This window comes from Rhinolophus sinicus, linkage group LG02, assembly GCF_036562045.2.
Source record: "Rhinolophus sinicus isolate RSC01 linkage group LG02, ASM3656204v1, whole genome shotgun sequence".
NCBI lineage: Eukaryota > Metazoa > Chordata > Mammalia > Chiroptera > Rhinolophidae > Rhinolophus > Rhinolophus sinicus.
In genome coordinates this window covers 73,592,473-73,607,825 of record NC_133752.1, presented here as the reverse complement: position 1 = coordinate 73,607,825, position 15,353 = coordinate 73,592,473, and the positions used below count along the sequence as shown (strand labels likewise).

The 15,353-nt window shown below is 40.2% G+C and overlaps 2 protein-coding genes across 21 annotated transcripts in view; one reads left to right on the top strand and one right to left on the bottom strand.

Annotated features, from left to right (window-relative positions):
• Nucleotides 1–8,366, top strand: part of APBB2 (amyloid beta precursor protein binding family B member 2) — a 331,632-nt gene extending 323,266 nt beyond the window's left edge. For all 17 annotated transcript variants that reach the window (XM_019751904.2, XM_019751900.2, XM_019751912.2 and 14 more), the window contains 3 exons: nucleotides 1,204–1,319; nucleotides 2,939–3,118; nucleotides 6,763–8,366. In XM_019751904.2, the coding sequence (XP_019607463.2) occupies nucleotides 1,204–1,319; nucleotides 2,939–3,118; nucleotides 6,763–6,930 (464 nt within the window). In that variant the 3' untranslated portion in view covers nucleotides 6,931–8,366. The remainder of the gene's footprint in view (nucleotides 1–1,203; nucleotides 1,320–2,938; nucleotides 3,119–6,762) is intronic.
• Nucleotides 8,367–11,378: 3,012 nt separating this feature from the next.
• Nucleotides 11,379–15,353, bottom strand: part of NSUN7 (NOP2/Sun RNA methyltransferase family member 7) — a 32,022-nt gene continuing 28,047 nt past the window's right edge. For 3 of the 4 annotated variants that reach the window (XM_074324601.1, XM_074324603.1, XM_074324604.1), the window contains 2 exons: nucleotides 14,438–14,561; nucleotides 11,379–13,907 (listed from right to left, as the gene is read on the bottom strand). In XM_074324601.1, the coding sequence (XP_074180702.1) occupies nucleotides 13,269–13,907; nucleotides 14,438–14,561 (763 nt within the window). In that variant the 3' untranslated portion in view covers nucleotides 11,379–13,268. The remainder of the gene's footprint in view (nucleotides 13,908–14,437; nucleotides 14,562–15,353) is intronic. The other variant, XM_074324605.1, reaches the window with a different exon arrangement.

The following is a 15,353-nucleotide window of genomic DNA, read 5'->3' as shown; positions in this document are numbered from 1 at the left end:
GGGCTCTGCTGTTCTCAAGTGGGGCTTCCATCTCTGGGGCCAGGGCACCTTGTCAACTGGTGGGCAGGTAGGAAGGGCTGAGGGAGCCCTGATACTTTCCTTCCAAGGTGGGACCCAAAAAACAGTCTGGCAGTTCTTCAAAAGGTTAAACATAGAGTTACCATTTGACCCAGCAGTTCTGCTCCTAGGCATATACCCAAGTGCAATGAAAAGCTCTTCACACAAAAATTTGTAGGTGAGTGTTCACAGCAGCATCATTTGTAATAGTCAAAAAATGGAAACAGCCCAGTGTCCATCAACTGATGAATAAAATGTGATACTGCCATACAGTAGAGTTTTATTTGGCAATAAAAAGGAATAAAGTACTGAAACATGCTACCACGTGGATGAGCCTTGACAGTATTAGGCTTAAGTGAAAGAAGTCAGTCACAGAGAACCTCATACTGTATGATTCCGTTTGTATGAAATGTCCCAAATAGCCAGATCTCCAGAGAGAGAAATTAAATAAGCGATTGCCTAAGGCTGGGGGGGCACTGGGAGGAAACGGATGACTCCTAAAAGGTACAGGGTTTCTTTTTGGGATGATGAAAATTTTCTAAAATTGATTGTCATGAAGGTTGCACAACTCTATGAATATACTAAAAACCATTGAATTACGTACTTTAAATGAGTGACTTGTATGTTATGTGAATTATAGCTCCATGAAGTTGTTATTCGCATCCTGCCCCTCCCAAAAAAAAAACAGCTGTGGGAACACCCAGCAAAAGTGCCCCATTGAATAGCACACACAGCCCTTGTAAAGGTGCCACCACACTTGGCCTTATTTAAGTAACAAAGTAAGATAAGGAAGATTGGGGTATTCTGGTAGATGCTGGCTTTGGTTGGGTCCCCTTTTCCAAGGCTCTGTGCTTAGAAAAAAGGTTGCATTTGCTTGAGTGCTATTTCTACACTCGTGGCGGGGGAACCTTTGGCGAGAGAAAGAGGAAGGAGTACTATGGTCTGATTAGATAGGACATGACATGCTACGTCTCTGCAAGTTCTCATTACCCTTCTTTCTGAAGAAGCGGGCATTTCTTTTTTTTTAAGCAAACATGAGTAATGAAAAGTCTCCTGGGGCTATTAAAGAAAAGATCCGTTTGGACCCACATTTGAGAGTGGTAAATAGCTTTCGGGCCTTTTGTCAGTTATCCCTTCCATCCATAGGAATGGATACCCTCAACAATGCCATAGAAAGTCTCATGACCTCAGCCAGCAAGGAGGATTGGCTGTCAGTGAACATGAATGTGGCCGATGCTACTGTGACTGTCATCAGTGAGAAGGTAAGAAGGACGAAGACATAGTGTGGCCTGTCTAGGTTACGGTGAGGTTTTGGATACAATGGTCTTCCATGAAACTTAGACACATAGCCAAGGCTTAACCTCTGGGGAGTTGTGCTTGCTTATGGTTAAAATAGCGTACATTCAAAACAAACAAAACAAAAAAATGTGCCCATTGTGGCTGGCTCTCTGCACACCCTTTCTTTCCTCTGGACTCGGAAGCTCCTATTCCGGTGCTCCTGCTCCTTTCCTCGTATGCCCTACAGATGGAAGTCATTTGCTAGAAGTGACTGTCTGGCCCTAGCAATAGCTCACTAATGGTTTGGTTTTCTGGCCACTCTCTTAGCTCCAGTATTGACTGAGCTGTGTAGTCTAGGGTTAGGGCGCAGGAGATGCTTCTGTTATGGAAAGTCCAGCAGTTTCACAGTAGCAGGGCTTTTGGTCATCTTGAGAGGGGCCAGCATTAGCCTCAACTCAAATTATCCCAGTTTTGTGATTGAGGAAACTGAGGCACAGAGCAGTTAAGTAACTACCCATGGTCACAGAGCTAGAAGTAGCAGGGCCAGGATTTGAATGCAGGCAGTCTGGCTCTAGACTCTACCACTTTCTGCCTCTGTGAGGGACCTGCCATGGAAAGACCACAAGTCCTCGGCCTGCTCTTCTGTCTCCTAGCACGTCACCTTCAAGCCCAATTCACCTTCTAAAGAACAGGACGATACTCGCTGACCCTGCCTGCCTCTCCAGCCTGTGGTGCTGGATTTTCTTTACATCTTCAGACGTGTCATGCTGTTTCCTACCTCAGCTTCTTTGCAAGTTCTACTCCTTCTGTGCTCCACCCCTTTGTCTTCCCCAGATTTCAGCCTAAACATCATTTCTCCCAAGAAAACTTTCTGGCCTCTCAGACCAGCTTAGTTTGCCTGGTAAACAATCCCGTAGCACCTGAGTGAATACTTAATAAGTCAAGGTGTTAATGGTCCAAAAGTCAACATGCTGGATGGGTTTATTTAAAAATAGCATGTGGCTGCTGCAAAGGACCTGGTGTTCATAAGTATGAATACTGAACAGTTCTTTACACTGTGTCATATGGATACCATATGGATACCAATTTGTGAAAAAGAAATGACGTGGCAATTTTTTGTTTTATATGGTTTTAGATAGAAATACGATGCAATGTGCTATTTAGCTCGGGAAGAAGAACTGGATGGAAAGAGATCCGTGGCTCTTTTTCTTTTCTCTGAGTGCTCTGGGGTTTCCAGTGGGCTCTCCTGGCCAATGAGGTCCTGTATGGGCCAGACGTTAGAAGTATACATGACATCGTCCTACCCGCAGTGAACTCACAGGCGTGGAACGTAGTGGGCAGAGAATGGAACACACATATGCCACGGTTGCAGTACATTTCAGAGCAAGATTAAGTGCCAGAATGAGACACCACAGCAGTTGTAGAAACTTGCCTTTCTAGAATAATACAAGTTGTTTCTAAGTTCAGCCTGGCTGTGTGTTTTTTTAGTACCAGTCCCTATAGGCGGCCGCTCTAAGCTGGATTCTATGGTTTAAGGTCTGAACGTGTTTGTGACGTTGCCTGGCTCCCCAGAGAGTGAGCTGCTGAACAATGTGTCTTGCAGAATGAAGAAGAAATCTTAGTGGAGTGTCGTGTGCGATTCCTGTCCTTCATGGGTGTCGGGAAGGATGTCCACACATTTGCCTTCATCATGGACACTGGGAACCAGCGCTTTGAGTGCCACGTTTTCTGGTGCGAGCCGAACGCTGCTAATGTGTCCGAGGCGGTGCAGGCCGCCTGCATGGTGAGTGGTCCCGCTGCCCAGTTGTCCCTTCCTCACCCCCTGCTTGTGTTTTCTGTGCCATATGTAGAACAGACTTACTGATTGACAAGAAGAAAAGCCTGTCAAAAGTAACGCCTTGCGGTGTGACACCCTCATTCCTGTGGACAGAATCAATACAATAAGCAGTTTGCCATCTGAAGAACCAGGGACACCTGCAAGAAGCAGGGCCGGATGGAGCCAGGTTTTGTCAAGACCCCAGTATCATCGGAAAGGATGACCTTCCAAACCACAGATCTTGATCCCTAATTAATTTAGGTTGTGATCAGGAAATGTTGGTCATGCACGAGTTGATGCTGTTTGGAACCAACTCAGTACTTTTTAAAAAATGTACCGAATGATTTTTATTTCAGATAGTTTATGTGCATTGTTCTTACATATTTTATTTACTTTTTGTCTGTGAACTCAATATATCTTTCCAACAACCATGTTAGGTAATTATTAGTTCTGTTTTATTTATGAAAAAACAGGCTCGGAGCAAAGCACGGGCCCCTGGGCAGAGTTGGTAAGTGACAGAGACTGTTCAACCCCCCAGTTTCGGGGTCACAAAGCCACTGCTCTTTGCATCACGTATATGGTTTCAAACAAATGAAAATACTCTATCATTCATTCTGCAAATATCCTTTGAGCACCAGTGATGCCAGGCACTGAAAAAGTTCTGGTACAAATGCGGGAACTGTGAATGTAGGCATCCACGCCTGTGCGTGGTATATTCCAGCAAAAGCCGGTTGGGTGGGTGGGCCCCAGTGGAAGGAGAGAGGTCCCTATCACGAAGCGCCTGTAATGTCATGCCACAGTGTTCATCTTCAGCAGAGATTGTTAAGCAGCTGAGTGAATTGACCCTATTAGATTTTGAAAGTGTACTCCAAAACAAGAAAACAAAATGAAGTGGAGGATTGGTTGAAAGGACGAGGCTGAGGTGGGGAGGTCAGCCCGGAGGCCAGGTGATGGTCTAAATGAGCGTCGTGGAGCACGTAAACCAGGAGCGTGGCAGTGGGATAAACAGGAGCAGGTGGCTTGAGAGATGGGCTGGGGAATGAGGAATGCTGGATTTTGAAGACCCTGTGCTTTTCATTCAGTCCACCATTTATGTGCTGCACTCTCGGAAGTTTAAGTAAGACTAAAATATGATCCTTGCATTATGGAGTTCAGGTGTATAGGGGAGACACGTGATCCCGAATTCTGTTGGTGTAGAAAGTGTTATAACTACAAGTGTAACGCTGCACTGGATTGAGAAGTGACTGGAGGAAAAAGAAATGGAGGTCCTGGAAGTGGATCACTCACCGAGTCTGACAGCGAAGGGTGGCTTGAAGCACAGCATTGAGGCGTTTGCTCACTTGTTTTAGGATGGGGGAGATTGGTGCGTTTTTTAGGCTGAGGGAAATGAACCACTGAAACTGAATTGAAATGAAGTCATTTGTATCGGGCAAGGTGGGGGTGGTAGGTAAGAGCCTGGGGGCGGGGCTTAGCCTGCCGATGGGCTTCCAGTGACTTTGACACTGGCCAGAAGCTTCTAAGAATCTGGGAATGAGTAGAATTTAAAGAAATTGAGGGAGTTCTGTGGTTTTACATATAGTACATTGCTGGGTTAAGAAGGAGGGGAAAGGATGAAGTGGATGGCAGATGGCAAAGGTGAGGAATTAGAAAAGAGAGCTGATTGACTTTTATCATAAAAGATGCCTTTGAAATGGAGGGAAGGATGGTGTGTACTCATTAGCTGGCTTTGTTCTCACCACAGTCCTTTGTTAGATGTACAACCTCCCCGCGCTCTGTGGAGCCAGGATACTAGCTTAGATGTGCCTGCATGGAAGGGAGCCCGGGTGGCAGAGGGGTCAGCATGAGCCTCCTGAGCAGGTGCAGGAGACAGAGACGGAATGAAGGGGCTGTGGGAATATAGAGAATGGGCGAGTTCAGTCAACCAGAAATGGAGGGTGTCTGTTGAGGTATTTCATAGAACTGAAAAGGATCATAACAGATGGTTTTAGTTATAAAATGAATGGCTTTCAGCCTTAATTACACATTTCAAATGCTGATGACGATTAAATAATTAGCTTTATCACTGAGTAAGTCTTCTGATGCCCAAACTCATTTTCGCTCTAAGAAACAATTTTTACTCATTTGGTTAACTGTTTTCATTTTACTAGGGCCATCAGCTGAAGTGGCTCAGCCCGTCCTGTATAAGGCATGCTGATAAAAATCAAAACTTTCTTTACTCTCTGAATCCAGTGTTTATAACTCAGTCTTCCCTTTTGATTCACATCTGTATGATTCTCCATCTGCAATATCTATGCATGAATTTATACCATCTGAAATATCTATAGTGAAAACACATTCTTTTGAATCTACTTAATTTTTAGGCATATTTTGCAGCCGTGGTAGAGGCCCAGCTGAAGATACTTTGGTGAAATTTAGAATAAAACAAGGGGATCGTGAATGAAATTCACGAGGTGCAGGTTTGACCCAGACTGGATGCACATAACCAGCATTGGGAATTCCCAGTCCAGTGTCCACAGCTGCCCAGGCCTTAGAAGTATGTGGTCTGGGTTGAGATGCAGGCCTAGCAAGATACCTTACCCAGAGGAGACCGTGATAAACCATTTCTAGTATGATTGGATTGCCAGGGGCTAGTTTTGTGGACTGTGGGCTCTGACAGAGCGTTGTGACCCGCGTCTTGCTGTAGATGGTTTCTGCTTCTCGGAGGAAACATCGGCCTGTTTCACAAGTGTCCTGAGGAACCTATTAATATTTAAGTCGATTTTTAAATATCAACCATGGAATTACTTTGAAGTGCCTGGATAAGAAAAAAACCATTTGATAAATTTTAACTTTTTATCTAATTTTGAAGAATTACTTATCTTGGCATTAATACAAAGGTAGGTAGATTGTGTTGTTATATTTTTAAAGGATAGAAACTGTCCATGGTGCCAGTGCTAATGGTTTTTTTCAATTAATCTAGTAAGATTTAGACTTGTATGTGCCCTAAAATCTGTTAAGATGTCAATCTTATTTATTAAAGCAGGAAATAGGGAAGAGAACAACATTTATGATTGCCTTCTGCATTGCTAGGCCTATTTTAGGCATTCTACAAGTACTCTGTAATCACAACACTCTCTGTAAAGGTCCCCATTCTTCAGCCATTTTACAACTGAAGAATCGGAGATTTAATAACTTAGAGTTATATGGTTCAGAAGCAGTAAAACCTGGACTGAAACTGTGCCCTTTCTATTATGCTGTCTCTCCATTAGCCGTTGTATGCGTCTCTGAGGAAAAATGTAATTAATAATATCTCTTCCCATCCTTTTTCATTAGCCGTTTGACTATGAGGTATGTGAATTGCAGCCTGTCAATATAGAGGACAAGTAGAGGGTGGAGATGGATGGAAGAAAAAGATGGCAAAAGCCAAAACACCTTTGAGGAGCCTAATGATATTTTAAGAAAATTTAGAATGCTCCACTTTAAGAAAAAAATAATAAAGTCTTGAATTCATGTTTAGGAGCTAGGTCATTAACTTTTGATAGTAAATGTATTAATGATGAATTAAAGTCACATTAAACAAGAAGGGAGGATACGTTATGAATGACCATAAAATATGTTTTGTTTTATTTCAGTTACGATACCAGAAGTGCTTGGTAGCGAGGCCGCCTTCACAGAAACTTCGACCACCTCCTCCGCCAGCAGACTCAGTGACCAGAAGAGTCACAACCAATGTAAAACGAGGGGTCTTGTCCCTCATTGACACTTTGAAACAGAAACGCCCTGTCACAGAAACGCCCTAGCTACATATGTTAAAGGATTCTGTAATATTTACCTGAAGATTGAATAGCTAAAGATGAACTGATATCCGACCTTCCATTCAGTTGCTGATGCTTTGTCTTCAGAGAATTTATCCTTAACCAAACAGTGTTAGACAAGCATGTTCTCTCGTCTTGCCACCATCATGTGATATGAAAAGAAGCATGACTAATTTTTTGCTGTCAGTAAGTTACATCATGAGCAGTGGAAGGTCTTTTTCTTATTGTAAATATCGTGAACATTACTTAACTTCACACACAGAAGAATGTGGCCACACCCCTCCTAGTGAACTAATGCTGAGTCCTTGGAGTGAATGACACCTGAATTAGTTTCACTGTCTTCTTGACTGGATCTGTCACAAGCAACTTTGAAGTCCAACAGCACTTGGCCCTGTTTTCAGCATTGGAGTAGACACTGTATACCAGAAACCATTGAAATGCCGTAAAAATAGGATGTTTTAGTTATTCATAAAATGAACCTTTTGGTTGACAAAATTGGCTCTTGGCATCAGTATAGAAACCAACTAACAGCTTTCCTTGATGAGCTCTTTGACACATGGACACCATTTCATGTCTACAGCTGTTTGTGGGGTTTTGCAGGGGAAAAAAAGTGAAACTTCAAAATTGAAAAACCAAATTTCAGAAATTAAAATCGAAAAAATTAGCCTTTTTTTCCAGATGGTTTTCAAGCTGATTATTAAAAGAAAGAGATTATCAAAATCATAATGCATTTGGGTGGGACATATTCAAACTTCTGCCTTATATTGTACAATGCAGCTAGAGAATTATAGTTCACTATGGCCATTCTCTACATAAACATTAAAATGGAATATTCCTCATAAGCCTTTCGTCCTTAGTTTGCTAATTAGCAAATATGCAATTTGGAGTTGAGGAAATGTCATTTATATTTCACATCTTCACCACCATGTTTTGTTCGTCCAAGTCCACCTCCGAAGTAAACGTTCTGCTAGGATTCTCGGAGATCTCGCTCAATCTTACTTCACCCTCATGCTTTTTGCCCAGAAAGCTGTCTGTCCATCATGTATTGTCCATGGCAACAAATTATACTAAATTGAACCTTTCTTGAATTTATGTATTTAGTATTAGACTTTGTTGGACTCCACTGGAGATATTTTTAAATCTATATTGTTTTCCATTTTATTTTCAAGAGTTAAAAATTTCCTATTACAGCAAAATATGCATAAAACAATGGACTATTTAACAATTTTCCCCAAAATACACTTTCCTGCTTCTCTCTATATAAATATGAAACTTAGCTGTAAAGATTCACATAGTTAGACCCTGTTGACATTGTTTTAAAAGGAATTTACTAAGGAGATCAATCTAAACATTAGTGTTGTTTTCTAATGTCAAAATTAACATTTTACAACACCCAGTAATAAAAGTAACTGCTTTATTCACTGCTATGTACTTGTCAAATGGTTTCCACATTCTTGTCACATTTGAGCCTTATATGGGAGAGAAGGTACTAAATGTATCTGAGAAAAGTAGGACGTACCAAGAGGCCCAGTCACCCAGCCTAAGATCTCACAAAAGTTAATGAAAAAACCAGAACCAGGACCCACACTTCCCAGCTCCCAGTTACAAGTTACGTTTCCACACCAGTCGGGAAGTCTTTCCAAAATTACTCTGGGCATATCCAGTTGTCAGGAAATCTTAGAATTCCCTGGATAAGTAGGGAAATGTGTTCAAATTACTCACACAGTGGTATGAATGATGAACCTTGCCTTCTTTCTGTCCGGGACTGTTTCCCTGCAGTGCCTCGAACGTGTTACAGAGGATAGGATGCCACGTGCAGTACCGCCTGTTCAACCAGCCAGGTTTTCCAGGGATGATGTTACGTGATAGAGAGATTTCTGATTCATGATACGAGGCTACCAGAGAACATGATGGAATGAGTAGTTGGCCTCCTGCCTCTGTTCTCTAAGAATTCTGGAATTGTTGCTAGCACCTTAGTGTTAGGACAAAAAAGATGCCACTCTAGAAATGAGTTCTACTGCTCACCAGCTTATGTACCTCTATCCGAAGTAATCAATGCCATCTTAAAGTATTGCATTAAGAAAATCCTTCCTGTGCCCTTTGAAAGCTGTTCAAAATTCAATCATGATCTTTCATCTTGATCTCCACAGTGAAATGTTTCAGTGTAATACACTTCAAAATTCGGAACAAGTAGTCCACTTTTATATTGGAAATCTCTACCAGAAACCCGTTTATTTTTAAGGCATATGTTTGTTTGTTTTCAGGATCAAGAATACTGAACTAGCTTTAAGTAGCAAACTGATTTATATATGCAATTATAGGATACTTTAGGATGAATGATAGCCTTTATGTATTGAAAACTACTGCAGATACTTTGTTTTGAAGATAGCTTTGCATACTAAACGTGATTAATTTTGTAGCATTACTTATGTTAAACAGTACGTTCAGACACATTCTGCCATGGCCAAAAAGTATGTATGAAAGTATGTGTGCATTTTTCTGTGAAAGGATGCCAGTGTCTTACCTGATATTGTAGTGACACTTCAGTTACCTATGCATTCTTTGTATCTGTGACTCGGTAAACAGGCAGCCAGTGTTCACTATGCCTTGTATGTCTTACCATTTTTTAATCAACCTGTTAAATACAGCTTAAAATATTTTTATTTTATTTATTCTATTTTTACGGAAATATACTGCATTATTGTGTTGTTATCTTCCCTGGATATTATCTCACACTGTATCCAGGGCTAAGGAATCTCAGTGAACTATATACATTGCCTAAAAGGTGGTTTGGTAATGACTTGTAGTCACATTTTATTAGAGTACATAGAAGAAAAGGCAAAATGCTTTAAGTTCCCTTTAGTTTTTGAAAGCTAGACAGCCCAACCCGCCTCATCTGTGTGCTCCTGAGCAGCATTGGGGGAACGGCCAACATGCCTGTGGCTAAAAGTTTCCCTTTGCAAACAGAAGCACCGTTTCTATATCCTTCACAGCAGTGTGATCGCATCTAAAGGAGAGACACAAGTCCATGTACCCTTTGTTTCCACCCGTAGCTAATGAGGACCATTATTTTTGTTTGTGTCTGTCTGATGCATGAAGCCACATTAGGCTCATTTCCATTAAAATAAGTTCTTGGTGTAAACTGTTGGCACTGCTACTTTTTTAAAAATCCACTTTATGATTTTATGATGGGCATTGGTAAGACGACTACAGAAGGTAGTTTACTAGAAGCCCTAAATCTTTCCTCCTTTTCTTGTATGACACACTCGTTTCATAAGCATTGCAACACAAATTCAAGATTTTAAGAACATGAAAAAAATAATTCTCTGATGTTAGCACAATTTAACTAGTAAAACCATTCGCTCTCTAGTGTGCCAGGCTTACTTAATACACAGCGTGACATGTGTTACACGGCCAGTAAAATGAAGTTTATTTCAGCTTCAGGGAAAAAATACTGTTCACACTTTATCGATGAGAGCACCCCCTGCCATCCAAAGCAATTTGTTTATCCTGATAGAACATTTGGTTTTGCTTTTTACCCCTTTTACTGTTGTCCACTTTTACACAATTAAATGTAACATGTTGTGAGAATAAACTTAGCTGCATAAAGTGTTTGGCTCATTTATCTGACATCTCAGTCATATATCCAGGAATAGAAATAGAAGTTTAGTGTCTCTTCATTAGTCATTTTCAGAATTATTCTTACCTCAAAAATAATTTTAGTAATGTAATTAGTTACATCAGTAACTGCTGTGATTAGTTATTGCCTATTTCCACCTGGTAAGAACTAGAAAATAAATTTTGAGTCATTTATCACACTGCTCTTATTTGGAAGAACAGTCGACATTCTGGATGACAAGCCTATTTCGTCACCAGCGTGAGGCTGGTGTAAGCAGTCCTTCTAGTGCTAAGATAGTCTATTTTCGATTTCCTTTAAGAACCTGACACAGAATGAAGAATAGAGTTTTACAAGCACTAAATCCCAAGTCAAAGGTAACTAGAAAAACAAGTCAGTTGAATCGGATTTAGTTTAACTGTTAGATATGTGGAAGATGATACATAGAATTTAAAAAGTATGTACCCATTTTTGGTTCATCTTCCATTTCCCCTGGTAGTTTATCTCTTACTCTATCAAAGGCAATTACTCTCAAGGAACAAAATTTCATTTTGGTTTCAGGCACTATAGTGATAAATAATTTCAGGTCAAAATCTGAATTTGCTATTGGATTATCTAAATAACAGTAACTCCATTTTAGATTTTTGCAACACTTGATTCTAAGAAGCTCAAGAAAGAAGAATGTCAGTGTTACCAATACTCTCACTAGAATGCTCACATCCTGTTTTTATTCCAAGTACTTTTTACTATTTAAATTTTTTAAATAATTGGTATGTCATTCTTAGAAAAATCTCAAAGAAAACCGCAGGTTTAATTATGAGTGGTTTAATTCGGAGTCTCTATAGACTTCTAAAGAGAAAAATAATTTAGTGACAAGATGCATGTTATCATATACTGAATATAAGTGGTTCAGGTTGTGACACGACGTGAATCATGCTGCTAGAGAGATCAGAAAAATATCCTGAACTATTTCATGAATTTTCTTAACATCACAAAAATTAAAATCTCAAACCTGCTACTTTTGCACAATGGAGTACTTACTTTTCCAGCCTGAGGCAGGGGGAAGAGGGCAGGAAAAAGATAAAAGATTCCTGGGATAAAACAGCAGCTCTTCACCAAACCAAGTTCAGTTCAACTGCACCGGCCCCCAGAGGTACAGAATACTCTACGCCAGAGAGTGGGTGTAAGGATGAAACACTAATTTTTAGAAAAGCAATACATCATTTTTGATTTTTTAAATTAGTAAAATAATCTGAGCACTCAAAATATTTCTGTACATTTTAAGAGTCATGAGAATGCTTTCGGAATTTAAAATGCAATAAGCCTCGTTCGAATATTAAAAGTTTTGCTTCTTCACTGACAATTTTTACCGATAAATGTAAATCTTCAGCTAAAAGTTAACTTACTACTAAAATCATATTCACCATTTCTTATCCTCACTTCAAGTTAGAAAAGAAAGATAGAATGTAAGAGCTGAAATAGACCTAAGCATTCATCTAGAAGATAATGTTCTCCTAAAATCATGCCATCTGAACATTTAGAGATTTACGGAACACTATGCAACACAACTGGATTCTGAAACTAGAACTAAATTCAAACTATGAATGTGTCTGTACATTTTTTAAACAATAGCACTTATAGTTGTAACTTACTCGATTTCATGTCAAGCAGTTTCTTTTGCCATAATGAAAAAAGATCGATAGACCCAGAAATGATAATCATGCCAACTTTTGATACGCAATTGATAATACATTCAAAATGAATTGACTTTTAATATAATTAACAGTGCTATATTTAATTGTGCATCAGAAATGATTTACCAAAATTTGATTACTGTGTGCCATTTGAAATGACTTGTAGATTTTAGTATTTGACCTGATCTTTGAATAGAATCAGAAATTGTTACGGGTTTCTTCAACAATAGATGTCACTTGTATTCAAGAGTTTGCCTCTTCCTCAGAATTATTACTATTTAGATGGAAAATTGCTCACAGTCACTTTTTTACAACAGTATTTGGCATAAATAGCAGGGAGAGCTGATTCTGTTCGATCTGCTCAGGGTCCTGGAAGCTCTCAACAGTTTTCACTCTGTAAATGGACATCTGAACTACCCTCGCCTGGAAATTTGGAACTTATCCTTTCTACTCATCCTCAACCACATTACAAAACTTACAGCACCTCCTGCTTAAAGACTAGTTTGATATTTGAGAATCTCAATAATGACTCAAAATGTTCAACTACAACTGACTAGACGCTGAAGTCGGTGCACAGGGTAGCGTCTTCTCCACATCTGCTTTCTATTAAATTGCCTCACAAATTAAGTTTGATAAAAGGCCTGTCATGAGGCAAATTTTTCCCTTCAGGAAAAATTGTTGCAGCTTTCTTTTTAAAAGTGGTGTCCTAAGTCCACACTGAAAGTGAACAAGAGTCAGACAAGTTCCAACAGTTGATACTGAGTCTACAAGTGGACATTCTAGAACAGATCAGCATTGAGCTGTTGAAATCTCTTAATTTTGCTTTGCTTAACCACCTCCATTATTGTTTCTCATTTGTCTTAATTCTCTTGAAGGTAATATCACATTCAGACGAAACTAAGTGACCAAAAGGATGTGTATCTTGTGTAGGAATGTCTAACCTTCAGAGAAATAGCAGACTTTGAAAAAAAAATCAACTGCTCTTGACCCCTGTAAAAAACAACACAAGACAGTCAAAGCCATGGTCGGCGACATCTGAGTAGTGAGGAAGGTAAGTTTTCTTTAGGCTTTTCCCCTTTTCTGGATATTGATGGTGTGGAAAAGTAACTGGGCACAACAGTCTTGGGTCCAACCCAATGACAGTAAAAATGTTGAGTTGGTATCTGAGGTCTGATCAGTTGGGGACTTGAAAATGGCAGCATTACTGGAGGCAAAACAATCTCTACAGGTTTCAGTGCAACCATTCTGTCCTCTGGGCGACGTCTTACCAAGTGTGTCGGACGTTCATACGGTCTGGAGGGAGCTGTGTTCTTCATAAATGCAGGCACTAAAGGGTTGGTGGCAGGCTTGCTGGGTTTTCTGACCTGTGAGGGAGGACCCACTTGAGTTGTATTTTTCTGTGGAAGAGATGCTTTCGTTGTTGATGTTTCTGACCGATTAGCATTTGCATTCGTTTCTCGATTCAGGAACTCAGCAATTTTCATTTGGACGCTGTTACCATCAGTAGTGGAAGCTTTTGGCAATGTTGTTTTTGATTTTTTCTTCTTCTTCTCTTGTTTTGAAGATTTACCCAACTCAATCCCATCCAGTAGACCCTTTGCTGCAGCGCGAGCCAAAACATCTTTCACAGATACTGTCTCAGATGGGTCCCGCTACAATTAAAGAAGCAGTTAATAAATGTGAGAGTTAGCTATTAGTGGGTATATTACAAATATTTATCAGTGTTTAAGCAAAAATAAGAGTATGTCATACTAAAAAATCTGTCATACTGGTTTTTTCAGGCCTTAGTCCCTAATATATCCCATAAGCCTCAGCAAATGACTTTTTTTGTACTTCCCCATTTATGAACCTGACCCCCCCCCCCAAAAAAAAACACAAAAAAACAATTACAGAGCTTATTTCTTGTATGTAAAATAGACTAAGTAGATGCTGGCAAAGTGCTTGTTTGTAGTGGTGAGGGTGGAGGTCAGACAAGGAAGGAGCCCTCAGAAGTATAAAGATAGAAATAGGGATTTTTTATTTTATTTTTTTGCTACACAGTAATAATATTTTCGGCCCTTTAGCTATTTATAAAATAAGCACACCACTACAAAATGTTCATAAAGTTACTAGGTCACTTTTATAATGCTTTGTTGATTCTTAATTACAAAGTATATGCATTGGGATTTTTATTTCCCCTTACCTCCCTTGTTAGAACAGAAAGAAAACAGCCATTGGTAATTTCAGATGGTTCTATTCTGAAAAAGTTATCTGTAGACAAATGTATTTCCTGTAAGGAGCACAGTGGAAGGACGGGAGGACTGAGCCTGCAGTGGACAGGAGCAAAGAGTTCACAATCAGAATGGCTGATTTGCCAATCAAGGGACACAGTAAATTGCAACAAATATTCTTCCATTATGTTTAACCAATCATTTAAACAAAAATTCCAAACAGGGATAAAATGCTGAAGCAGTACAATACTACTGAGGCAGGATAGGTAGTCTAGAAAACCGACAAGCCCCTCCAGGCTACGAGGTGAGGCGCCTCACTGGTTACACAAGTAACGGTATCCGGCAGCTGCAGCTAAAGAAGAACAAGACGAGTTTCATGCAGCAAGGAAAATCCCTTGGGCCAGGACCTGATCTTCAGCTAATTATAACATCATTATAATGTCATTGGCATTGTGGTTACTACAACGCCCATCATACATCTGACGCCATGCCAGTTCTGGAAGAGGAATTAGGAAGGAACTGAGGATCCCACCCAGTGGGAGGAAAATGAGAAGCCATGTCCATGGGACATCACCAAATCCTGCCCCTGGGAGGTATAAATACCCCTGGTCAGGACTGCCTCGGTGCCACTCGCTCTCTGAGTTCACCCACACTTCCCTCTCACGTGTGTACTTTCAATAAATTTCCTGTGCTTTCTTGTGTCTGTCTCCCTCTTGAGTTTTTTCTCGTGTGGAGCCAAGAACCTGGTCGCCACTGCTCTGCGTTGAGTCCTCTCTTGGACATCCCTGTGAGCCTCCGGTGACACTATTATAACTTTAAAACTCTAATATTTCATGTTAGTTCATAATTTATGCTGCTTTCCAAGTCCTCCATCTTTAAACAACTACG